Source organism: Pimephales promelas, chromosome 8 (assembly GCF_988280905.1).
Source record: "Pimephales promelas chromosome 8, fPimPro1.hap1.1, whole genome shotgun sequence".
Taxonomy (NCBI): domain Eukaryota; kingdom Metazoa; phylum Chordata; class Actinopteri; order Cypriniformes; family Leuciscidae; genus Pimephales; species Pimephales promelas.
Window position 1 is genome coordinate 37,218,670 of NC_142776.1, and position 26,311 is coordinate 37,244,980.

Consider the following 26,311-nt stretch of genomic DNA (forward strand, 5'->3'; position numbering starts at 1 on the left):
GAAAATTAAGATAAGTAAGTAATCCCATGAAAGGAAATGGCTTCTGCGTCTCAACTGCCAGTTAACAAGAGAAATGCTATCTTACAGTCAGGTTTTTAATGCAATGCAAACAGTTTTCAAAGTTATCCTAGCAGCGTATATACCAGCAAATCTTCCTCCGCAGCCCCATTAGGCAAAATATAGAAGTGATATAAACAAAACTGAACTTGAAAGAGTGGCCGTGCACAGAATACGGCAATGTATAAGAATGCCCTGCGAGTTTTATCCGAGCGTTTGATGTCTGCTTCTGTTCACGCCACTCGGGCCGCGAAACGGATAAGTTAGAGAAAGCGAGGAGCTATCAGACTGATACCGATCGGGGTGTTTGGCTTCGGTGAAAGTGATAAAACATTGTCCTTTTCTGTAAGCCCTCATGGGAGGCGGCTTTTGTGACTGAAGACAAACAAGGTTTTGACAATTCCTGTTAATTAACCTAATTAGCATAGGCCTATTATGTGCCCGGACAGTATCGTGACAGGCCTCCGTGAGAGACTGCAACAATGACCTTTAGTGGACACCTCCAGCTGTCACCAATTACCTGCAGACCGATCGGCCTGAATAAAAGCACTTGTTCTTGAGCACCGTTTCCTCGCTGCACCCAGCTTCTCTTAAAGGGATAATTAGAATAAAAAACGTATATTCTGTCATCATTTACTCACCTTGATGTTTCAGACCTGTGTGCTGAAAATAATGTCACGGTATGTAAAGCGTCTTAAAGGGGTCTTGACATGCCGTGACCTTTTGACATTCAGATTGACCGGTAAAACATCCTACAAGTTTCAGAGCTTAAAACGTCCTCCTCGTTAGAAACAAAGCATTTTTTTTTACGGAGTGTGTATTTGCACTAACTCCGCCCACTGACACCTGATTGGGCCTGACAAAATTGCGTAAGGCGCTAGATTATTAATACTAAAGTTCTGACAGAAAGTTTTGACGCAAATCGACCCAAATTCGAATCCGCCTTTTGCCGAACTCGCTCTACTCACTTTTCCCATCACATATCAGATCAGAAAGGCGTTTATTTTCAGTAAATATTTTCAAAAAGTGGAAAAAAAGTGTCTCAATCGGGTCATGGGGTCTATACGACCCCAATCGACTTTTACTTAATAAAAAAATGGTTCCCTTCATCTCAGTGAAATAAGATTTTGTGACTTTTCATACATTTATCTATCTATACACACACAAAACTGGGCTTGATTTGGTTGTTCTGAAGGTATGTAAAACTTCTGGTCATCGGGGTCAATATGACCCCACATTGAAATGAATGGGAAATGTGAAAAAAAAAAACTAAATATATTTTCTTCATGGGTCAAAAAAAAAAAAAAAAAAAATCGGCATAAATCTAAATTTTTTTTACAATTTTAGAGGCAAAAGCCTCTAAATGCCATTTGAAATTTTCTTCTTTAATGATGATTTTTATCAAACTTTTATATTTAAGTTCAGTAATTTCACTTAAATAACAATTAATAGGTAATTATCATTGCAATTTAAGTGAAATTACTGAACTTAAATATATAAGTTTGATAAAAATCATCATTAAAGAAGAAAATTTCAAATGGCATTTAGAGGCTTTTGCATCTGAACCCTTCATATACTGATCTACTAATATAATGTATATTAGTAGATCAGATATAATGATCTACTAATACTATAATGATCAGTTAGTCGACATGTAGCGGCAAAGTTACTTATAGTTAGTTGAATGTCTAAAGTGGACTATCAAAATAAAGTGTTACCAAAAAGAATAATATTTCATATTCGAGCTAATGGTGTAGTTGAGGATTTGTGTGGTATATAGATACAAAAGTACTTTATTTCTCCAAAAACACAGCATTAATGAAGAGATGAGAAGTAAACAAATATATATATATATTATTTGTATGATTAAAAATGTATATTTTTTGTACAATTAAGCCCAGAAGTGTCAACAGGAGACGAAGACCATTTGAAGGTTAACAATAAAAAAGTGTTTTTTTATGAGGTGCAAAAAGAATCTTCCACTATTTATAAGTATAAATCGCTTCTAACTACTATTTATACTTAATGCAAAGAAAATACTGCTATTTGTACAAGTACATAGTGTGGATATAATCTACCGCTATGTTCACCTAGTGTAAATAGCAGATATCGCTAAGAAAATATGTTATTTTCACTTAGTGTAAATAGCTGTTGTCTTTATTTAGTCAAGCTCCAAAAACCGCTCTTTTGGATATTGCGTGATCTACGACATCACATAGGCAAAATACATTTGCATATGCCCGCCTCCAGAACGAGACCTCAACGAATAAGTCGCACCACTGGCATTCAGTCACTTAACCGTTTGCATACACCAGATGTGAGTGTCGCATCAAAAGCCATTATAATGACTGACGCTGTCTACACTGGATGAGCGTTCAGTTTCTGTCGTACTGGAGTTTTTATTCACTGATGATATTCCTCTTAATAAAACTCTGACATTTCCATCCACATTCAGATTTTTTCAGGTATCGCATCCGTTCAGAAGACTTTTCTGTCCTTTTTGTTGCTCGACAGACATGGCCACTATAAGCTATTGTTGTATATAAAAGAGCTTTGTAGAGATTCCTGCAAAAATCTCCTTTTGTGTTCCACCGAAAAGAAAGCATCGTACAGGTTTGCAATGACATGAGGCTGAACACTCCTCCTTTAAACTCTGTGTGCCTTATCTTCTTCCCTGTCTTCGTTTCCCAGGCTTTTCGTGCGAGAAGATTGCATTTCCCCCTCAGGAATAAGGTCCATTAAGCTTTATAGGCTGCAGGCTTTGCTTTAGTTAAAACGTGTGACTAAATGTAAATATGTGCTTTGTATCAGGAGCCAGGAGGCTGTTGAAATGCACACAATTGGCTCAGAAAATGCATTGAATAAATTGACTTAAAGAACAGCTAAATGCTCTGGAAACGCTTACAACTTGATGGAAATGATGTCTTTGAAAATGTCGTTTTACTTGATGAAACAACAATCTAACGTGAAACAATTGATGTGTTGAATACAGGGACGTCAGTGATGAAGGTTATGGCCTCGGACGCTGATGACCCGACCTATGGAAGCAGCGCTCGGATAGTTTACAGCGTCCTGGACGGGGAGAGATTCTTTACTGTTGACCGACAAACCGGTAAGCGCAACGATTTGTTCTCTACATAATCATTTCTTATGAATCGGAGCATATATAATCATGCCGAAAGCCTTTTGCATGTCATCCACACATTGGATACAACTTTTAATTGGCGCATTTGCAAGCAAATATTATGAAGTTTTGCATGATGACTTTCAGAAACTTAAAAAAAATTTTTCAGATATTGACTATTAGTTTTTTTGTCATTCTAGAGATAGTTTTCTCGTGCTTGTTTCACCAGCACTAAATAGTTACTAGAAATGTAGCAAATTTTCCGTTGAGTGAAATTGTGATTTGTTTTATTCCCTATGGAGGAAGTAAAGAGAAAAATATATCATATACTACTGTTCAGAAGTTTGGGGTCTCTTCTGCTTACAAAAGCACTAAAATATGTGAGATGTGTGTTTACTTGGAATTATTACTGTATATTTTTCATATTTCCATCGTAAGTTTGGTCTTAAATTTAATTTAAAGTCTTAAAAAGTCACCCTGTAATATGCAGATTTGATGCTAAAGAAAAATTTATGATTATTATTAATGTTGAAAACGATTATGTTATATTTGCAATATAAATCTTCCTCTTTTTTACTTATAAATGTCTAACACATCCTTTCTGGGTGACCCGAAGCTTTTGAAAAGCTGTGACTTTTAGAAAGTTAGTTATAATAGTAACAGTAGTATTTTTTTACAATTTAAAATAAAAATTTGTACAATTTTCTATTTTAATATATTTTAATTTATTTTAATCCTTTGGGTCCGTTTAAAGGATCCTTGTTGAATATTTAATGATTATAAATAACTTTTAAAATAATCATATTGATCCCCCCAATCCTTTGAACGGCATCGTGTTTTACACTTTTTCATTTATTATAAATGAGTGTGTTTTGAATGCTGTGAAAAATATTTTCATTTTCCTTGCATGAAATCATTTTTAAAGAGTATCGCATCAGAATGTGTTTGTGCTGGCGTGAGGTTTATTTGAGATACGCAGCGGTGTAAGCAAACATGAACTGGCCGTCATCACTGGATTCTCCCGGGAATATCTCAGCGTTTGTTGCCTGCGTTCATCCCCGGGGAACTAGCACTAAACTTTTAATGATTTCTTTTTCTGGCCGGCGGGCACGAGACCTTAGAGCACCGGATGATAAATGGCTTCGCTTGTGCAACGTTAACCGCTGGACTTTTTGCACGCTCCTTCCTTTTGATCCGAGGACAGTTCGATGAGCTGGAAGAAGATGATCTGCGTGTTTTGACCTCGTTTCTTTCTCTGAACCTCCAGAAAAACAGCGTTAATCCCTGGACGGGACTTTTAGTCTTTGACACGGGATATATAAAAAGGCAAGTTGAGGAGTTTGATATTAATATCAGTTTATTAAATCCAGTGTTTTTAAACTACGGGTTCTCATCTCGTGTTCTCCAAATGTTCAAGCCGTTTGATGATATTCTCATTTGCTTCTGCAATTTTCTCAAATGAGAGGAGCTTTTCAACCTCTTGCTTCCCTGAAATTACCAGAATATGAAAAAAAAAAACCTACGCTAAGGATTTACTTTGAGCAATTTTCTCTCAGAAATTGCTAGTAAATTGCACAAATCATTACAAAGCAATGGAGAGTCACACATTAAATAAATGTGAAATTTTGAAGTGGAAAGACTGAAACAGTAATTTCTTGTAAAACTAAGTTTCATAATCTTTGCTTAATTTTACAAGTTTGAAACTCCAGAGGAAGATTTTATCGCTCTTTCATTCCTCATTTAGATTCCAGTAACATTTTTTACACGACTTTTCAGAAAAATACACATGATTGAGACCATCGTTGAGAGAAACTAAGAATATACACTCACCTAAAGGATTATTAGGAACACCTGTTCAATTTCTCGTTAATGCAATTATCTAATCAACCAATCACATGGCAGGGGTGTGTTCCTGGTCAAGACAATCTCCTGAACTCCAATCTGAATCTCAGAATGGGAAAGAAAGGAGATTTAAGCCATTTTGAGCGTGACATGGTTGTTGGTGTCTAAGTATTTCACAATCTGCACAGTTACAGGGATTTTTACACACAACCATTTCTAGGGTTTACAAAGAATGCTGTGAAAAGGGAAAAACATCCATTAAGCGGCAGTCCTGTGGGCCAAAATGCCTTGTTGATGCTCGAGGTCAGAGGAGAATGGGGCGACTGATTCAAGCTGATAGAAGAGCAACTTTGACTGAAATAACCACTCGTTACAACCGAGGTATGAAGCCACAACACACACAACCTTGAGGCGGATGGGCTACAACAGCAGAAGACCCCACCGGGTAGCACTCATCTCCACTACAAATAGGAAAAAGAGGCAAAAATTTGCAAGAGCTCACCAAAATTGGACAGTTTAAGACTGGTAAAATGTTGCCTGGTCTGATGAGTCTCGATTTCTGTTTAGTAGAGTCGTAAACAGAATGAGAACATGGATCCATCATGCCTTGTTACCACTGTGCAGGCTGGTGGTGGTGGTGTAATGGTGTGTTTTCTTGGCACACTTTAGGCTTCTTAGTGCCAATTGGGCATCGTTTAAATGCCACGGCCTACCTGAGCATTGTTTCTGACCATGTCCATCCCTTTATGGCCACCATGTCCCGATCCTCTGATGGCTACTTCCAGCAGGATAATGCACCATGTCACAAAGCTGGAATCATTTCAAACTGGTTTCTTGAACATGTCAATGAGTTGACTGTACTAAAATGGCCGCCACAGTCACCAGATCTCAACCCAATAGAGCATCTTTGGGATGTGGTGGAACGGGAGCTTCATCCCACAAATCTCCATCAACTGCAAGATGCTATCCTATCAATATGGGCCAACATTTCTGAAGAATGCTTGTTGAATCAATGCCACGTAGAATTAAGGCAGTTCTGAAGGCGAAAGGGGGTCAAACACAGTATTAGTATGCTGTTCCTAATAATCCTTTAGGTGAGTGTAGAGCTAAAGTGAATCTGGATAGCAGCTCAGATCTATTTGATCATGGAAGAATTTGATGAGAAATGTGCCAGATCTTTGACTTCGATTGCAGACTTCATTCTGAGTGTTTTTGGCATTTAGAGGCGAAACGAGTAAGATTACTGTGGTCTTTTTTTTATCAGGAAAAAACATCTGAGAAGCATTAGACTTCAGCAAAATACTTCATTGAAACAGTTGAGTTATTAAGGTGATCTCATTTGAGTTCATCCTGCTTGATGCATGACCCTAATCTAGCCAAGAACGCCATGTTTCCATCAAAAGTCTTTCAGGTGGAGTGGTTTGCATTGGCACAACTTCAGACTGTACTTGTAATGGATCTGACCTCAGGTCAGCAGCTTTATGTGGTTGAAGAGTGAGAGAGAGAGAGCGAGAGAGGTTTGTGCTCTGGATTCTTAAAAGCAGCACACGTATCTTTAGCAGTGAGCTCTTTGTACAGATGCACTCTTCCACACAAACATTGCCGGTGGCTAGCGGTTCCTCACTGGGAATGCGCAGATCCTCAGCAGTGTGACGAGAGAGAGCAGAAGAAATGCAGATAGAAACAAAGCACACAAAGAAAATGACATAGACAGCCAGACGAGCGTTTGTTTGTTGCACAAACCCACAAGGAATGCCACGGTTTATGTTTTAGTTTTTCCGCCCAAGTAGGTTTTTGAATACTGAAACACAGCACCTTTATATTATCCTCTGTTCACAATGTTTCAGAATAGTGCTGTTTGGAGCATGAAAACATGTCTGGCTCATTTTTCACCCCACACTATTTTTTTAGCTATTTTTCCCCCATTGTGACATATTCGAATTCAAGCACTCTCAAATTCAGAAAAATAGTTTTACTTTTGAGATGATAATATTTATTGTTTTCAATTTATATGTGTATACATCACTGTAAAAAAATATTTTCATGATTTGTAATCACCACATTTTTTTTCTTTTGTCAAATCAGCTTAGATAATTGATGTAGTTCAGATAACAATATTTTGAGTTTCTGATGATTAAATTAATCTCCTTCATTGTTTTAACTCATTTTTTCCATTTCAATGAACTTAAAATTTTAAGGCAACCAGTTTACTTATTCTTTTAAGTTAAACCAACAATATTTTTTTACAGTGTTTTTAGGACCATTATCTTTCTCCCTCTCTCTCTCTCTCTCTCTCTCTCTCTCTCTCTCTCTCTCTCTCTCTATATATATATATATATATATATATATATATAGATATATTTGTATAAATGCATTTTTTAACATTTGAGACATTGGTCCTATTTTACTTTTTTTTTGCGTTGTTTTTAATGCATAATATATAATTATATAATATGAAAAAATAGATATTATATTATATGTATATGTATATTTATATTTATTATATTACATCTATATTTAAAATAATATATTATTTTATTTTATATTTATATTTAAAATAAACTATAATATAAAATTATATTATATTAAAATGTTAGTTTATGTTTTAATATTTTTGTTATGCCCATTTGTATATATGCATTTTTTAACATTTGAGATATTGGTCCTATTTTATTTATTTATTATTTTTTGCATTGTTTTTAATGCATAATAAAAAAGAATATAATATGAAAAAAATAGATATTATATTATATTATATTATATAAATTATATTTAAACTATTATTATATTTAAACTAATATGTTATATTATATTTATATTCAAAATATTATATTCAAAATATTATATTTAAAATTTTATTTTATTTTATTTTATTTTATTTTATTTTATTTTATTTTATTTTATTTTATTTTATTTTATTTTATTTTATTTTATTTTATTTTATTTTATTTTATTTTATTTTATTTAAGGACATCCAAAACCAGGATGTAAACCACTAGCTTTTTCTCCTGCCAGGAACACTGGTCCATGAATCAAGATATTTTGGGAGTGAAATAAAGACAATGACACTGTGTTAGCCTGAAGGACTGCAATTATCCTTGGTTGCCATGGCATTGGTTAGACTCAGGCATGGAAATTATGAGAATGGTAAAGGACACACGCCAGCCCGACACCCCTGCTGCGTTGGTCCGTTTATTCGTTTCAGATCGAAGAAAAAAAAAAACTAAATTTGCCTTTTTTCCCCAAGAATGGTGGCAAAAGATAAGCACAACCTGTTGCGCACAACCTTTCCCCGCTCTGATGTCACAGGAGCTCAACTGGATGCAGCAAATTTGACACGAAATGTGACAAACTACTATAATCACTGTCAGTCAAACCGCAGGATACGGTTGCAGATGTTACAGTAAAGATGAGTGAGAGATTTCATCAGCCAGATCTCAAAGAAACGCTGAAATCACCAGCAAAGCTTTTAATCCATGTTGATAGAGTCGCTTGTTCTATATCTGCACTAATAATTATTTCTACACAGAACCACCGGTTAAAAATGCAGTCTAACATTACCTTATGTTTTTTGTGTGAATTAGAAAAAAAAATCTAATCTGTGTGAACACTTCATATTGTCAGACAGTTGTCTCTTTATTTGTATCTCATATAGCTAACAATTATTTTAGTATTATTTACTAAAATTTATGTGTATTGGCTTTTTAAATAGAAAACTTCTTTTTAATTTTGGCTTAAGTTTTAGTAATGTTGTTGTCATTTAGTCTTTTTTTTTTTGCATATTTCTTTATTTAGCTTTATTTATATCTCAGTTTTAGTAATTTTAGTAATTGAACTTAAAGGTATTGTAGGTAGGATTGTTTTTTTTTTTTTCCAAATGTGTTTAAACTTTCTGTATATATCAATGTATAATTAAAATGTAGGTACTCAGAAAAAGAAAGAATAAAAATAAAAAAATCGTCTGTAGACCTCTCACGACCTCTTATTCTCAAAATATTTTCACAAATAAATTAAGTATATTTTAAATAAATAATTGGTTAGTCAAATACTAAATTCTTTTACTGAAAAAACTTAAATACAACTGAACATTTCAGACGAAATTAACTGTTGGATTTTTAGTCAATTATTTTTGTATGTCAACCCGTTCTCACGGGAATTCGTACAAATTTTACGAATTTTAATTCGTAACAATTCGTACGACCTCACTCATACGAATTAGTACGTTTTTTTGCTAAATCATACATATTTTACGAATTGGCCAATTCGTATGAATTCGGACGAATGACCTACCCCTGACCCCGCCCCTAAACCTACCTATCATGTGGGTTTGGACAAATAGTACGAGTGAGGTCGTACGATAGATAGATAGATAGATAGATAGATAGATAGATAGATAGATAGATAGATAGATAGATAGATAGATAGATAGATAGATAGATAGATAGATAGATAGATAGATAGATAGATAGATAGATAGATAGATAGATAGATATTCGTCCATTCGTACGAGTGAGGTCGTATGAATTAGTACGAATTAGCCACTTTTTAATCACTTGTACGAATTCGTACGAATTGGTCCTGAAATAGCGTAGGTTCAACTCAAACTATCAAGTAAATGATGTTCAATGATATTATTAAAGTTAATTATTACTGTGATATTTACTAAGCCACTGAATTTTTTTTTAGAGTGTAAGGTTGCACTTGTTTATTACATAATGTCAAGATGTTGTGGTCTTTTTTGAGACGAATCGAACCTCCATCAACCCCTTGCCCTCCCGTTTACTGCACTATATTATTATATAATGCTAAAGAAACCCTGTTGATATTTGAAATCACCAAACGGCACGTTCATAAACATATTCTTTAAACTGAAGTCAATGCTGAAAGCAAAAGAAGAAGAACTAGTGGCTTTAAGCATGTAACGTTGCTAGTGTGACCTTTCATCACCCATTTACCCAGCCTCTCTCTCTCTCTCTCTCTCTCTCTCTCTCTCTTCAGGAGTGATCCGGACAGCCGTGGCGGATCTCGATCGGGAGACACAGGACCGTTATGAGCTGGTCGTCAAGGCAACGGATATGGCGGGCCAAATGGGTGGTCTCTCTGGTTCTACCACTGTGACCATAGTGATCACGGATGTTAATGACAACCCTCCACGCTTCCCTCAGAGTGAGTGTGTGTCATGCCGTCAGCCCTGTCCTTTGGGTCGGCTTTGTGTCTCTCAGCACTGACGTCCATCACGTTTTATGATGGCTTTATTTCCAGACCTACAAAAACTATCTATCTATCTATCTATCTATCTATCTATCTATCTATCTATCTATCTATCTATCTATCTATCTATCTATCTATCTATCTATCTATCTATCTATCTATCTATCTATCTATCTATCTATCTATCTATCCATCCATCCATCCATCCATCCATCCATCCATCCATCCATCCATCCATCCATCCATCCATCCATCCATCCATCCATCCATCCATCCATCCATCCATCCATCCATCCATCCATCCATCCATCCATCCATCCATCCATCCATCCATCCATCCATCCATCCATCCATCCATCCATCCATCCATCCATCCATCCATCCATCCACCCACCCACCCACCCACCCACCCACCCATCCATCCATCTATTCATCCATCTCTTCATCCATCCATCCATCATCTATTCATCCATCCATCCATCCATCCATCCAAAGAATGAACTTTAAGAACTTTTAAAGGCTCTATATAACAGTATTATTATTAAATGATGTGTGAGTATTGTTTATTGTATAGTTCATGTTAAATTATCTAGTTAACTAATGTTAACAAGTAAAACCTTATTGTAAAGACCATATAAACTTTTTGATTAACAATAATCAATCAGACTTAGCATGAGTGGCAGTTTATCCATAAAACTGTGTTGCACACATTATGTGGAGAAAAGCATTCAGTAATGGAGAGGCAACCTTTAGGACATTCTTGTTAACACACAGAACAGTGACCGGATCTACCTGTGCATTAAATGGTTTTATTGCACCTTCCAGCCAATCAGACCATGGTATAAGTTGTTTAAAAGGATTTGTTCACCCTCATGCCGTATGACTTTCTTTCTTCAGGCAACAAACACAAGATATTTTAAATGTGCTTGCCCTGTTTTGATTTTTTGTGCAATTACAATGAACGACACGCTTCGAAACAGATGCAAAATCACTATAAAACTATCATAAATACATTGAAGTCGTAATTGATTGATAATATTTCTCTCTAATGAGCTGATTCATTGAGTCAGTGAAGAATTGGATCAGTCTGAATCATGAGCAAATCATTTAGGCTAGTTATGTGAACTGAATATATTGGACTCAAACGAACGATGTATTCACAAATCAGACAGGAATGTACCATGACGACAATGCTACAGAACACACAAAGCAAGTGTATGACTTCAGAAGACTTGAAATATAGCATATAAATGCTATTTTGTCACTTTCATGGTGCTGTTTTGTCAGTTTGGAGATTGACAGTCCCATGTATCCAAGATCATCCTTGGGAGGATGAGTAATTGATAACAGAAGTTTTGAGTTCGCTATATTCCTTCAAATGGCCGACTCTGATTGAAAACGAATGGCTTCTTTGTTGCTGTAAATGGCTGTCAGTGTGAACGCCACTAAAGCTCTGCTGTCAGCTATGAAGGTCTATCAAGCGTCCCGTCGGTCAGAGCCTGTCAGGCGTATGTGTTCGGTCAGAACCATTCAAGACCAAGTCCAAATCTTGCAGCCTTGGAGCCCGAAATAATTCCACTGGCTGAAATAACTCATTTTTTTGGCAGGAATATAGCTTGTTGATTTTGGGTGTGAGGCTGTACTATATTACAAATATATATATTTTTTTTTTTCTCTCTTTTTTTTTTTTTTTTACATGATATATCTGAATATACACTATCATTCAAAATTTTGGGGCTACTACGATTTTTAAATGTTTTTAAAAGAAGTCACTTCTGCTCACCAAGGCTGCATTTATTTGACAAAAAATACAGTAAAAGCAGTAATATTGTGAAATATTTTTAACATTCAAAATAGCTGTTTTCTACGTGAATACAAAGTAAAATTTAATATATTCCTGTGATCAAAGTTGAATTTTCAGCATCATTGCTACAGTCTTCAGTGTCACATGATCCTTCAGATGATTTGCACCATTTCTTATTATTTTTCTTATTATATCTTCAACTCTTTGATGAAAAGTTCTAAACTAAATGTTTTATTGTCACTTTGATCAATTTTTTGCTTCCTAGCTGAGTAAAAGTATTAATTGAATAATATAAAAAAAATTGCTTGTGTTAGTTTGGTAGAACTCCCAGTGTTGCATCATAAATATATAAAAAAAGAATGTCTACATTTTCAAAGGTTTATATACAATTGACAGATACAGTATATGTGCTTGACTTGTAGTGTGTGTGGTGTGGCTCTGAATAGAGCGGATTGTAACACACATCACAGGCTCAGACAAATAAAAAGCACTTTGTCTCATTGCTCACATCAGAGCCGACCATGTGGCCAATGCTTTAATACATTTCATGTCTGGAAGCAAGACTGCTTGTGTGTGTGTGTTTGCAACCACACCGTATAAAGAGCAATGAAACACATTCGGTTATTATTTCCCTTTTGCTGTTCTTCCGCTCTCTCTTTCCATTTCCTCCAGAGGAAAAGCAGCATTAGCTTTATTACAGCAAAGAGACTCGCTGGAACTCTGTCTCGCATGCCCTGATGTCTGTTTTTCTCCATATCTCAATGACTCTCCTCTTTTTTTCCCCTCTCTCGTTCTCCACAAAAGCCTCATTTATGCCAGTTTTGCTGTAGCATCTAATTCATTAAGCTGCTTTTTGCATTTTGGACCAAACTGAGATCTTTATACTCCGCTGTGACACACACTGCACTCAAACATATTACATATGGATATTATGTAAGGCCAAGATGCTTATTAAAGTGAGGTTTGTCATTGTGTTTCAGAGTAGATGCAGCGGCTTCAACAGTCGGCTTCGGCGTGTGAAAAACACATTGATGTTCTCTAGAGAAATTGATTTCTAATGATTACATACGCATATTTTTTTTTATATCTGTAAGCTTCTATTTCAAATAAATGCTGTTCTTTTGAACTTTTTATTCATCAAAGAATCCTGATATGAAGCAGCACAACTGGTTCCAACATTGATGATAATCAGAAATGATTTCTGAAGGATCATGCACTGAAGACTGGAGTAATGATGCTGAAAACAGATATTTTATATTTATATTTTGTTGATTAAATAAGTGCAGCCTTGGTGAGCATAAGAGGAATTTTCCTTCTGCTATATTGGTGCATATAAAATTAAAAATATTAAAATAGATTTTTTTTCTTCTGTTCATTTAGTGAAAAATGGTACAAAAAACATTAACTAGATTTTTACTGTGACTGAATAAAATCCATTTTTTATTTCATTTTGATCAAATGCATTATATATATATATATATTTTTTTTTTTTCCAGTCCTAATATGCATGCATTCTCAGCATGAAAATGAAAGTTGCGCCCTGTCTCTCCCTCACAGAGATGTATCAGTTTTCGGTCTCGGAGGGCGCAGGCGTTGGGACGCCTCTTGGCCGGGTGATCGCGACAGATGCAGACATGGGCGAGAATACGGATATGAGTTACCTGATCAAAGACGAGGAGGGGGGAGAGCTGTTCAGGGTCTCGACCGATGGAGACACACAAGAGGCCGTCATCACCATCAAAAAGGTAGATGGAAGACCTCTCCCTCGTGCCATTTCACGCTCTGAAGGTCGTCCTGCCCTTCATGTGCCCGTATTGTGTGTGTGTGTGTGTGCTTTCTGATGTTCAGTGCAACTACTGTTTTATTACATCAAGCGGTGATTCAACAGATGTGCACTGATGTACAAGTCTTCCCTCTTAGAAGAAAAGGTTTTTTATAGAACCTTTAAAGGTTCTATCAGCTCTACGTATTTGGAACCCCTAAAAGGTTCCATACGGAACTCTTTTTAAGGGTTCAAAAGGGTTCTACTGTATACGGAACCTTCTGGGTTCATTCATTATCATTTGTTTTGTCCTTTCAGGATTAAATATTTCATATTATTGGCAAACAGCAAGACCCTAAAATGTATTTATGAATGCATGTGAATGATCACAAAATTAGAAAATGTATATATTTTTATCATTTTATGTAGTTAATCAATATCACACGAAGAGTGCCATTTCAGTTTATCTCCTCCAAAAATCAGCATGATTAAAATGTAATATTAAGTTACTACAATAATTTAATTACAAAATGTTGCAGAATAATGTAATGAACTAATAATGAACCCAAAAGGGTTCTTTCTTGTCATTATGAAACCTTTTTTAGCATAAAATGTTCTTTGGAGTTGAGAAAAGAACCCTATGCTTCATATTTAGAACCCCAATGAACCCTTTTTTCTAAGAGCGTACATTGAAAAGTATTTAAAATTATTAATTCTTTTCTTTAACCCTAAAAAAAAAAAAAGCCTGTCATAGAAAAATAATTATAGGCTGGATTTTTTTTCGTTTTTTTTTTTTTTTTTTTTTACTATTAGACAAAATCTTAAATAATAATAATAACATAAAAAATAATATTTTTCAATGACCGGCTTTAAAAAAAATGCATGTGTTTTATGTTTTATTTCACATTTGATATATCAGGCTTTTATGGCTCATATGGCTAGTGAAAATATGGAGCTCTTAATATAATTTTATTCAGAGGCCCAAACTGAGCAAAAATATGCAATTTGGTGCAGATGTTGATATTTATTTGGCAACAAGTAAGATGAAATTCTGATAGCTTGTAAATTAATTCGATTTGTATAACACTATAACAAACTACTTACTTACATTAAATGCATATAAATATCAGTTATCTGCAAATAATGTCTCAAGATTATATTTAAATGCTTAGTTTTATGTAGTTTTAAAACATAATGCAATGCAATCAAATAAACCGAAGTTGCTTTAGTCAAGTAAGTGTTCATCTTGAAACATAACTAACAACATAAAAGGTATCCATATTTACTTTATGAAAAAATCATAAGATTGCACTGCAAAAAGACGTTTGTACAAATATTTAGCTAAAAAGTCTAAACTATCAATCAGTGCAACAGGTTATGGATCCTTTCCTGAGGAGTTTCCAATCGTCTCTTTCTTTCCAGCCTCTAGACTTTGAGAACAAGCGCACGCATAATGTGGTCGTCGAGGCTGTAAACAAACACGTGGACCCTCGTTTCGTGGATCTCGGGTCTTTCCGGGACCAAACCATCGTGAGGGTCAGCGTGTCGGATGTGGATGAGCCTCCCATCTTCATCCCTGCGGCCGGCACCGTCATGGAGGTTCAGGAAGACGCTCGGATGGGTGCGCTGGTGGGAATTGTGACCGCAAGAGATCCGGATATGGATAACGTCCCCGTCAGGTACGGTGTGGCCCGTAAATAAACCGTACATCTGAAATTAACACATGAGGGAGATGTTCCTCGATCATTGAGAGTTTCAAGCTGAAATGGCTTGCGGATGCTTTATGTTGACTGATTGTGACGTTTTATAAATGGATAAATCACGTTAGGAAACACTGCAGCCTTAAATATTTCGTAGTAATTTGTTGCATGGGCAAAACTTTGTTGCACAACTCTGCAGATATAGATCTTACAGGGTTTTTGAATTTAAATACATCATTAAGCTTGGCAGCCACACTGCTTTATCAGCTATTTTATCATAATGCACAACTGTGAGCCTCAATGAGATAAAGTGAAAAGGCAAAACAGTTTGTTTGTGTGTGTGTTTGCACCCTGGCCACAGTCCACTTGTTCTTGGTTTAGACAAGGATCAATTTCTTCCATTGAAGAGCCTATTACTGGAGATATACCGAGTCACAGAAGCGTAACAAAGTGTGGCTCTTGGAATTCGCTGGCCGGAGGCTTTTCCCATCACACTGTGGGCACCTTGGCACACACAGTTATCAACCTGCCATCCTTCTTTACTAACACACACATGCACAGTCTAGTTTACCTCGAGGCCTTGGAAAGCATGTCAGAAGTCTGCTCAATCGCAAAAACTCTCTGTGTGCTGTTGTGTAGTCTTGCGTTTCCACACCTGTGACTCGAGGCAGAAAGTCTGCAGAGAAGCACACACACTTCTGAAGGAAAAGACAGCGTGATCGGCGTGTAAAGTGATTGGTCAAAGTTTGTTTTTATATGCCTTTAAGGAGAGGGTTTATCTGGAATTTTTTCATTGTTACTTTACTGATTATACTGTAATACTATCTAGAATGGATTTATTTATTGATTTATTTTGTGATGCATAATATATAGTTTTCATATCAGATATGAGACGACACAAGCATCAATCGGTATTGTAAATATATATATATATATATATATTTTTTTAATTTAATAATGCATATTTTTCCTACTTCCATATTGTCGATTATAATGTTGTTACATTGACTTCTAACATTGATTTAGCAATTGATTTAAATTATTATCTCTTTTTTTACTTTAAATAATTAAATAATGTTCTGTGATCTGATAAGATATAACATAGACTTTATAATTATTTTGTTTATTGATTTTTTTTAATCAGTATAATTTTACTATTATTTACATACAATTATAGGATTTCTTAATATTTTTAATTAGCTTTTATTTTTATATTTTTTCATTCTACATTGTTGGCTATTCCCCTTTAAATAAAAAAAAAAACAATTATTGTTTTTTTCTGAAGCAAACTTTTCTAATTTCTAAATTTAGAATATATATATATATAAATTCACACACATGCATGTATATATTTACGAAATATTTGCATGTATATATTTTATATATATTTACTGTTTACATAATTAATATTAAGTATAAATATAAATATTTGATACATTAGTAACACATTTTTCAACACATTTACATGCATGTGTGTCTATTTATATATACAAAATAATTATACATACTACACACATATTATTTAAACACAAACTTTTTTATGTTTAAATAATATATCGCGATTAATATAGGGCTGGGCAACGATTAATCGCGATATATTATTTAAACACACATATATATATATATATATATATATATATATATATAAATTCAGTAATTTCACTTAAATGGCAACTTAATTATACAAGCTTGATAAAAATGATCATTCTAGAAGAAAATTTCAAATGGCACTTAGAGCCTTTTGCATCTGAACTCTATATATATATATGTTTTTTTTTTTTTTGTATAGCCTAAAAAAAATTAAATGTAAAGGTCACATCATTTTATAATCTACAGGTCAATAATTTTCGTGGTGGATCCACTGAAATAGATGTTGGATCCAATTCCAGTGGTGTTCGGTCACAAATTAAAACCTGCTTTTCACCATTTGATGACTCTAACGTCTAACCAGTTAATCTGTGGCAATGAGGAACTTGCGTTTGTTTCTATTTTAGTAAATGCATCAGATGGTGGGCGAACGCTGAGGGTGGTCTGTAGGCATGCCATCTGAATTACCATTACCAAATATGCCCGCCCTGCATTTTTATCATGCAATTGGACATCCTGATGGAGCTCTTTATTCTCCAGAGCCATCAGCGCACCGAAATATGATTTACTCATTGCTGCTGCTCAAAGGTGACGCACAAGGGAAGTAAAATGCTTTGGCTGGCCGTATAGTCTCTCTGGCACACATACACATAGCCTTTGCAAATTACCTCCATTAAAAATGCATGAGGCTGCACTCAAAGTGCTCCAGGTGTTATAAAGCACAGCGCAGTGGCAAGCAACTCGGCTGGTTGGCTGGCACACATCTGCATATGGCATGGAGCCATTGCCCATCGGTACCACTTTAATCATCTCCATTGGACTCGGCTAGCAAACAGAGGCTTTGCCCAGAGCCCCATCACTCTCTCTTGTGCCCGAACCACCCAATACCAGCGGCACACGGGCTGGGCCGAGCCCTCAGAGCGCACGGTACCTGCTGGAAAACACAATCCTGCTATTTGGAGAGGGAAATATTTGTTTGTTTTCTTTGTGGCTGTGGCTTTTTATGAGCTCCAAGAGGGACATTGGTACTTCAGTGAAAAAAAACAATAGTAAAAAAAAAAAAATCACAATTTTGTTTTGTTTTCCAGTAAAAATATCTAAACATTCTTAAATCAAGATACAAGGGAGTTTTTGCCTTATAACAAGTAAAAATAGTCATTCCCCCCTTGAATTAAGTTGATTTTTCTTACCCCACATTATTCTTCTTTTAATTTTCTAACTTAAGTCAATGTTATTGATCTTGATTTAAGAATTTCGAATTAAGAAGAACGGATAACCAGACAAAAATATTAAGAATTCTTTCAGTGGTACATTTATATATGTAATATTTGTGAATTTATCAGACTCTAACCTCATTCTCTTCTGATTGGCTGTGATTTTTGATTGATTTGGTTGAGAGTGCAGTGCGCTTGTAGAGAGACTCCGCCCACACACTCTTCTGATTGGATGTGATTTTTAATTGATTTGGTTGAGAGTGTAATCCAGTTGTAGAGAGACTCCGCCCACACACTCTTCTGATTGGCTGTGATTTTGGATTGATTTGGTTGTGAGTGTAGTGCAGTTGTAGAGAGACTCCGCCCACACACTCTTCTGATTGGCTGTGATTTTTAATTGATTTGGTTGTGAGTGTAGTGCGCTTGTAGAGAGACTCCGCCCACACACTCTTCTGATTGGATGTGATTTTGGATTGATTTGGTTGAGAGTGTAGTGCGCTTGCATGGAGACTCCGCCCACACACTCTTCTGATTGGCTGTGATTTTGGATTATTTTGGTTGTGAGTGTAGTGCAGTTGTCGAGAGACTCCGCCCACACACTCTTCTGATTGGTTGGGATTTTGGATTATTTTGGTTGAGAGTGCAGTGCGCTTGTAGAGAGACTCCGCCCACACACTCTTCTGATTGGCTGTGATTTCGTGGTGTCTCGTAGTCGTGTCACATTTGTTGCTGCAATGTCGTCTGGTTAATTGTTAAGCCTAAGGTTGCTTAAATTTGATAAATTTTCATCTCTTCTTAACATCGCAAGTCATTATGCTTCTCAAATGTTTCTCAATATAAGGATGTTTTTACTGGAAAACAAGACAAAAAACTGAGGAATCTGTGCAATAGAGCAGGATTTTATTTTTCTCAATGTTTAAAACGTTTGGGTCACACTGATTTTGAGGATGGAGGTGAAGCAATCAGACTTCTTATTTCCATGCTTTTTTTTGTTGTTCTTTATCAGTATATGAAGCATGTATTTAAATGCAGTTGTACATTACTGTAATACATGCAACAACTCAAGGACTTTTTTTTAAATCAACCAGCTCTGGACTTGTGCTTCATTAAAAGTCAATAAGAATAATGTAGTTGAAAAATCTTTTCCACAGACTAAATTCAGACTCTTCTCCACCTCAGCTTTAATAGGTTATTCTCTGCCATCTCCCTTTGGGCACTTTAACTATTTCCAAAGAGCCGCCTTAACCTATTGGCACAGAGTAATAAGCGCAAGGTAAAATAAGAAGTGAATTAATTTGTATAAATGTGTATTCCATATAAAGTCTAAAACTGCAGAAGCTGACATTAAACCCCCAGGGTCTTAAAAAGTGAAGTGAGTAAAGCAAGTCAGTGTGAAAAATTACAAAAACCTCATTGAGTTTCGTCACCTCATCATTCTGTCAGAGGTGATTGTATTCCACATGGGATGAAAATATGCAATGGTTTATCAAAGCACAGTATGAAATATTAATCATTTGTTTGGAGGGGGCAATGTAAGTACTTTGTCCTCACAATTCATGACGAGAAATTATAGTTAGTGTTTTAATGATGAATATCTATCTATCTATCTATCTATCTATCTATCTATCTATCTATCTATCTATCTATCTATCTATCTATCTATCTATCTATCTATCTATCTATCTATCTATCTATCTATCTATCTATCTATCTATCTATCTATCTATCTATCTATCTGTCTTACTGTCTGTCTGTCTGTCTGTCTGTTTTATTATTAATAACCATTTTTAACTTGAAATAATATATGCATATAAAAATGTATAAAACATATTTCTGTTAGTTTCCATGGATTTTTTTATTTAATTTTGTTTAGTTTATATTGAAGTACTAACACAAAAACTTACTACACATAGTTATAACCTGCTTATGGTTTTTTAAACTTTATTGTGTTTTTAAAATCTTTATATAGGCTTCAAAATGTATACATTTTGGATTAACTTGTAAAGATTATCTTGATAGACAAAATGTGTAAGGGTCACAACTCTTTGTTAAACACAGATCTTATTTTTTGTGATTTTCCAAAAGTCTATGGGGAAAATGCATTGCTTTTCGACTGAGGGAACCCATGCGCCGCTAGCTTCCGAGTTGTCCTACAAAGTGACGTCATCACTTCGGCGCTCTCTCTCTCTCTCTCTCTCTCTCTCTCTCTCTCTCTATATATATATATATATATATATATATATAAATCTAATCTAATTTTCCTGAACTTTATATATAAAAATTGAAAATTGCAATCATAGGAATTCCCTTGAATTTTAGTTCATTTTAATGCACCTCCATACAGATTGTGTGTTCCATATCAGTTCAAGAAACTGAATGGGAATATAAAATACATTATTAATTCAATTCCAAATCCAACTCAAGTTCATTCTCTGTGTTGTCACAGCGGTTTCTAAAGTGAACATTGGCACCAACTTTCTTTATTGATCTTTCATCAGGTCGACAACTATTATGACAAGTTTGAAGAGTATCTTGCAAGTTAGTTAAACTGTTGACATTTTTCTTGCAGCTACCTGAAAAATAGCACATTTGGTTAAATGGCATTTGGAGAAAAGTGTGTATGGGTGACATGTTTTCAGAATCCGTTTTGTAGTATGTAATTATATATGATGGAAACGTGGACGGCCAGTTGCTGTCAGGGCACCATCAAAGTATCCAAATAGACCGTTGCACCATTAAGCGTTCACAAACCATGACATTAGTGTGCAATTTCCTCTCTTCCCTGTTATTCTTCATCTATGGTATTGAATTTGTTGCATGTTTAGCTGTATGCCAAAAAAAAGTTCTCAGTTGCATTAGGGTGGAGGTCCAGATGCTCTGTTCATTTTCATGTTCTTTTAGTGCTTGGCAGCCCCAGTCCATTTTGTTTTAATGGAAAAATTATTGAAAAAAAAAAGGTTTTGAGTGAGTGTCTCTTTAAACCCGTGTTTGTCCTTTATGCCCAGGTTCTCCATAGACCGAAGCACAGACGAGGAGCAGATCTTTAACATCGATCCTGTAACAGGTGCTATCACTCTGGGAAAGATCCTGGACCGAGAGACGGCCGGCTGGCACAACATCACGGTTACAGCGGTGGAAGCAGGTACACTTCACTTCATCAATCGCTCCGATTTCAGTCGTCTACGAATTCTGTGCATCTAATTCAGAGGAATAATTCCCTTTAAAGTCAAAACAGAGGGATGGCTTTCAGTTCAATATGCCGTTTGCTGAAATATGATCCCACCTAACGGGGAGCATTCTGGCAAATTTTGAACAAACGTTATTCCAGTAACGTTAATACAATGTTTGTTCAAAGTTATCTGGTCTAGTAATAATGTTCTGGCACAAATACATTATTTTGTCCTGAAACATTTTAGTTTGACATTCATCTAACATTTTGAAAGCTACTATTTGCTTTAGAACGCTCAAGATAAACATTCAAAAAATAACATTCCACTAATGTTTGAAGAATGATCAAATGGAATGTTTATATTAAAGGGATATTTGAAAATTGTTCCATTCCTGTATGAATTTCTTTCTTCTGCTGAACACAAAAGAAGAAGTTATGAAGAATGTGAGTAACCGAACAGTTGACGGACCCCATTGACTTCCATGGTGTTTTTTCCCCCCCTCGTACTAGAAATTCATTCACTCTAAGCTATGCTGGGTTGTTTTAATTGGGTCAAATATGGACAAACCCAAATGTTGGTTTAAAAATATAATTAAAAATTTTAATCCAACTTCAACTTTCACTTTCAACTGTACATTTTTTAAATTGCATTTTAACCCAACATTTGGGTTTGTCAATATTTGACCCAAATTTGGGTTGAAAAAACCCAGCATTTTTTAGAGTGTACACTGTATGATTAAATAATGACAGAATTTTCATTTTGCATAAACTATCCCTTTAAAATTTGCATAACCAAGAAAATTAAATAAAAAAATAGTTTTCAAAACATTTAAGAAAAACAGCACTTTTTTAACATTCAGAAATCACATTTTCATAACACTCATACACTCTAAAAAATGCTGGGTTGTTTTAACCCATCTCTGGGTCAAATATGGACAAACTCAGCCATTGGGTTAAATGTTTAAATTACATTTTTAACCCAAAATTTGGGTTTGTCCATATTTGACCCAAATTTGGGTTGAAATAACCCAGCATTTTTAAGAGTGTACACTGTATGATTAAATACTGACAGAATTTTCATTTTGCATGAACTATCTCTTTAAAGTTTGCATAACCAAGAAAAAAAAATTGTTTTCAAAACATTTAAGAAAAACAGGACTTTTTGAACGTTCAGAAATCACATTTTCATCACTCTAAAAAATGCTGGGTTGTTTTAAACCAACATTGGGTCCAATATGAACAAACCCTAATGTTGGGTTAAAAATATCATTTAAAATTTTAATCCAACTTCAACTTTCACTTTCAACTGTACATTTTTTTTTTATTTCATGTTTAACCCAACATTTGGGTTTGTCGATATTTGACCCAAATTTGGGTTGAAATAACCCAGCATTTTTTAGAGTGTACACTGTATGATTAAATAATGACAGAATTTTCACTTTGCATGAACTATCTCTTTAAAGTTTGCATAACCAAGAAAATAAAAAATAGTTTTCAAAAAATTTAAGTAAAACAGGACTTTTTGAACATTCAGAAATCACATTTTTATAGCACTCTAAAAAATGCTTGGTTGTTTTAAACCAAAATTGGGTCCATTATGAACAAACCCAAATGTTGGGTTAAAAATATAATTTAAAATTTTTCATTCAACTTTCACTTTCAACTGTACATTTTTTATTTTATTTCATGTTTAACCCAACATTTGGGTTTGTCAATATTTGACCCAAATTTGGGTTGAAATAACCCAGCATTTTTTAGAGTGTACTATCCCTTTAAAGTTCGCATAACCAAGAAAAAAAAAATAGTTTTCAAAACATTTAAGAAAAACGTGACTTTTTGAACATTCAGAAATCACATTTTCATAGCATACACTCTAAAAAATGCTGGGTTGTTTTAACCCATCTCTGGTTCAAATATGGACAAACTCAGCCATTGGGTTAAATGTTTAAATGACATTTTTAACCCAAAATTTGGGTTTGTCCATATTTGACCCAAATTTGGGTTGAATAACCCAGCATTTTTTAGAGTGTAATGGAAACATTAGCAAAGCACTCTGGGATGCTAACAGTGTCTTATAAAGATAAATCTGAGATAACAAAGCTAGATTGGTGGATGTAGCTAAGCAGTTATTGTGTTCATGTTTTTGCATGATAGATTGATGTAGAAATCAACTTTAAAAACTGCGCAATGGTTTATTGTCAGATGGTCTGAATGTCATTGCATTAGATACCATGCAGTGAGATTATATAATATAATGCAAATGTACACAAAAATACACTTTTGAGCACAAATGCAGACACTTGATATAATGCAACGGCATTTGTAAGTGTCCGAATACAATTTGAGGCCACTATTTCTTCTTTTTTTTTGTATGTAGATCTATTAGCTGAGCGGAGATAGATCTCTTAACAGATTTTGTTTTTATCAAGACATGTCAGTTGTGTCACATCTTGGGGTTTAGTCAAGATCTGTCACAGTAAAGTTGATGGAAAATGCTTCGATCCCAATCTCAGACTCAAATACCTGTGTTTTGCTGCTAAATAGAGGCAAAAAAGTACCATTATCGAAGTCGACGGCTTAATCAAAATTCCCAGTGAATTCCAGCCTGTGCTCGTTCACTGCAAAACACATGGAATCAGAGTCCGTGGGCAACGAGGCATCGAGTGGCCGGTTTGGAAATGCTTTTTATAATTCCCCCGTACATTCGTATTTTAAAATTTCACACTCCACTCGAGAACGTAATGAGTGTTCATTGAAGAGTTGCGTCTGCAGATCGATGTGTGGAGAGCGTTTCATGCGCCATTGCTGGTGGTGATATTAGTAAATATGATATTTCAGACAAAATCTGGGAAGACCTTTCAGCTCCGTCATGCGCTGTTCAATATGCCTCAGTTCAGTTGGCTGCGAATAAATACAATTTCAATCTTTCCAAGGCCGTCGGTTTAGTCCTACTAAAGCAGAACACGTGCACATCACTTGCGCTGTGAAAAGTTGACTTGAGGGGATGAAATTTTCTTTTCTGTCCGGAGGGAGTTATCAGGTCTGAAGTCTTGGCACGACACTTTTTACTGTCAGAAAGTCTGGCAGAGCTCTGGCTCGCTGCAGAATCCTATCAGCTGAAGAAGACTGACATATAATTTCTGTGCGTTTGATCGAGTGTAAGATATCAAACTGCAGACAGGGTTTCTCTCTCTCTCTCTTACTCTCTTCGTCTTTTTCAGGTGATAAATAGAGGAAAAACCATTATGTCTTGCCCTTAGGGTAAAGAGATACTATGAACACAGTTGTGTCTTTATCTCGACAGAAAGGACATTTGGTGTGGAGAGTGAAAAATAACTGCACTGCACTCTCCCTGGATTTGTAACAATTTCAATGTTCCTGCTCTAAAATTGGCCCATTGGAAATACAGAGAGGTTTATTTGTATCTAGAAAAGACACTTCTGTAATCACCGTGCCTTCATTTTTAATGTGAAGAGCTTCAGTGATTCACGGCTTCTCACGTGGCTTTGCTTCGGATCAGTGTAGTTTATTGTACAAGGGTAATCGATGATTTTTGATTCTTGAATTTAAAGTGTCCATGATGAAAATAACATAACACAATAAAGTTGGATTTGGTGAGCACCATTTGACATCGAGAATAAAAGTTTTTTATTTTCTCACACCCTTTGGCAACTTGTGTTAACCCCTTACAAGACCGCTCTTCAGATCGCATAATTCAGTGGAAAATGAATAGAAATGCTATTCTGTATGACAAAATATTTTTCACAAATATGTGATAATTAATCATTATTTCTCCAAATATGCGCACCATTGGAGTAATTGCCCTGGTGGATGCTGTATATTGCATGTATTTGAGCACAAACAAACCGGAGCAAACGTGAATGAAAGCTTTATGAGGGATGATTTCTATTCAGAATATGAACTTTACTGATTCATTATTTTGCACTCCTGGCGTAAATTAAAATTAATGTCATTGCAAACCATTTTAATCATAAACAGTGGTCAAATATCTATTTAAATATCAATCAATCTATCTATCTATCTATCTATCTATCTATCTATCTATCTATCTATCTATCTATCTATCTATCTATCTATCTATCTATCTATCTATCTATCTATCTATCTATCTATCTATCTATCTATCTATCTATCTATCTATCTGTCTGTCTGTCTCTCTTTCCATCCATCAGTCCGTCCGTCCGTCCGTCCGTCTATCTATCTATCTATCTATCTATCTATCTATCTATCTATCTATCTATCTATCTATCTATCTATCTATCTATCTATCTATCTATCTATCTATCTATCTATCTATCTATCTATCTATCTATCTATCTATCTATCTATCTATCTATCTATCTATCTATCTATCTATCTACCTATCTATCTATCTATCTATCTATCTATCTATCTATCTATCTATCTATCTATCTATCTATCTATCTATCTATCTATCTATCTATCTATCTATCTATCTATCTATCTATCTATCTATCTGTCTATCTATCTGTCTGTCTGTCTGTCTGTCTGTTTGTCTGTCCGTCTGTCCATCTGTCTATCTATCTATCTATCTATCTATCTATCTATCTATCTATCTATCTATCTATCTATCTATCTATCTATCTATCTATCTATCTATCTATCTACCTACCTGTCTGTCTGTCTGTCTGTCTGTCTATCTATCTATCTATCTACCTATCTATCTGTCTATCTATCTGTCTATCTGTTTGTCTGTCTTTCCGTCCGTCCGTCCGTCCGTCTGTCTATCTATCTACTCTTGTAAGTAAACTGGCTGTACTGGCGATGATTGTTTTATTCTTGAGGAGTCAGATGAAGTT

The 26,311-nt window shown here is 35.1% G+C and overlaps 1 protein-coding gene across 5 annotated transcripts in view; it reads left to right on the plus strand.

Annotated features, from left to right (window-relative positions):
- The window catches only part of cdh22 (cadherin 22), a 289,056-nt gene that overhangs the window by 210,944 nt on the left and 51,801 nt on the right, over nt 1–26,311 (plus strand). For all 5 annotated transcript variants that reach the window (XM_089134499.1, XM_089134498.1, XM_089134502.1 and 2 more), the window contains 5 exons: nt 3,050–3,169; nt 10,022–10,189; nt 13,596–13,783; nt 15,223–15,479; nt 21,307–21,443. In XM_089134499.1, the coding sequence (XP_088990625.1) occupies nt 3,050–3,169; nt 10,022–10,189; nt 13,596–13,783; nt 15,223–15,479; nt 21,307–21,443 (870 nt within the window). The remainder of the gene's footprint in view (nt 1–3,049; nt 3,170–10,021; nt 10,190–13,595; nt 13,784–15,222; nt 15,480–21,306; nt 21,444–26,311) is intronic.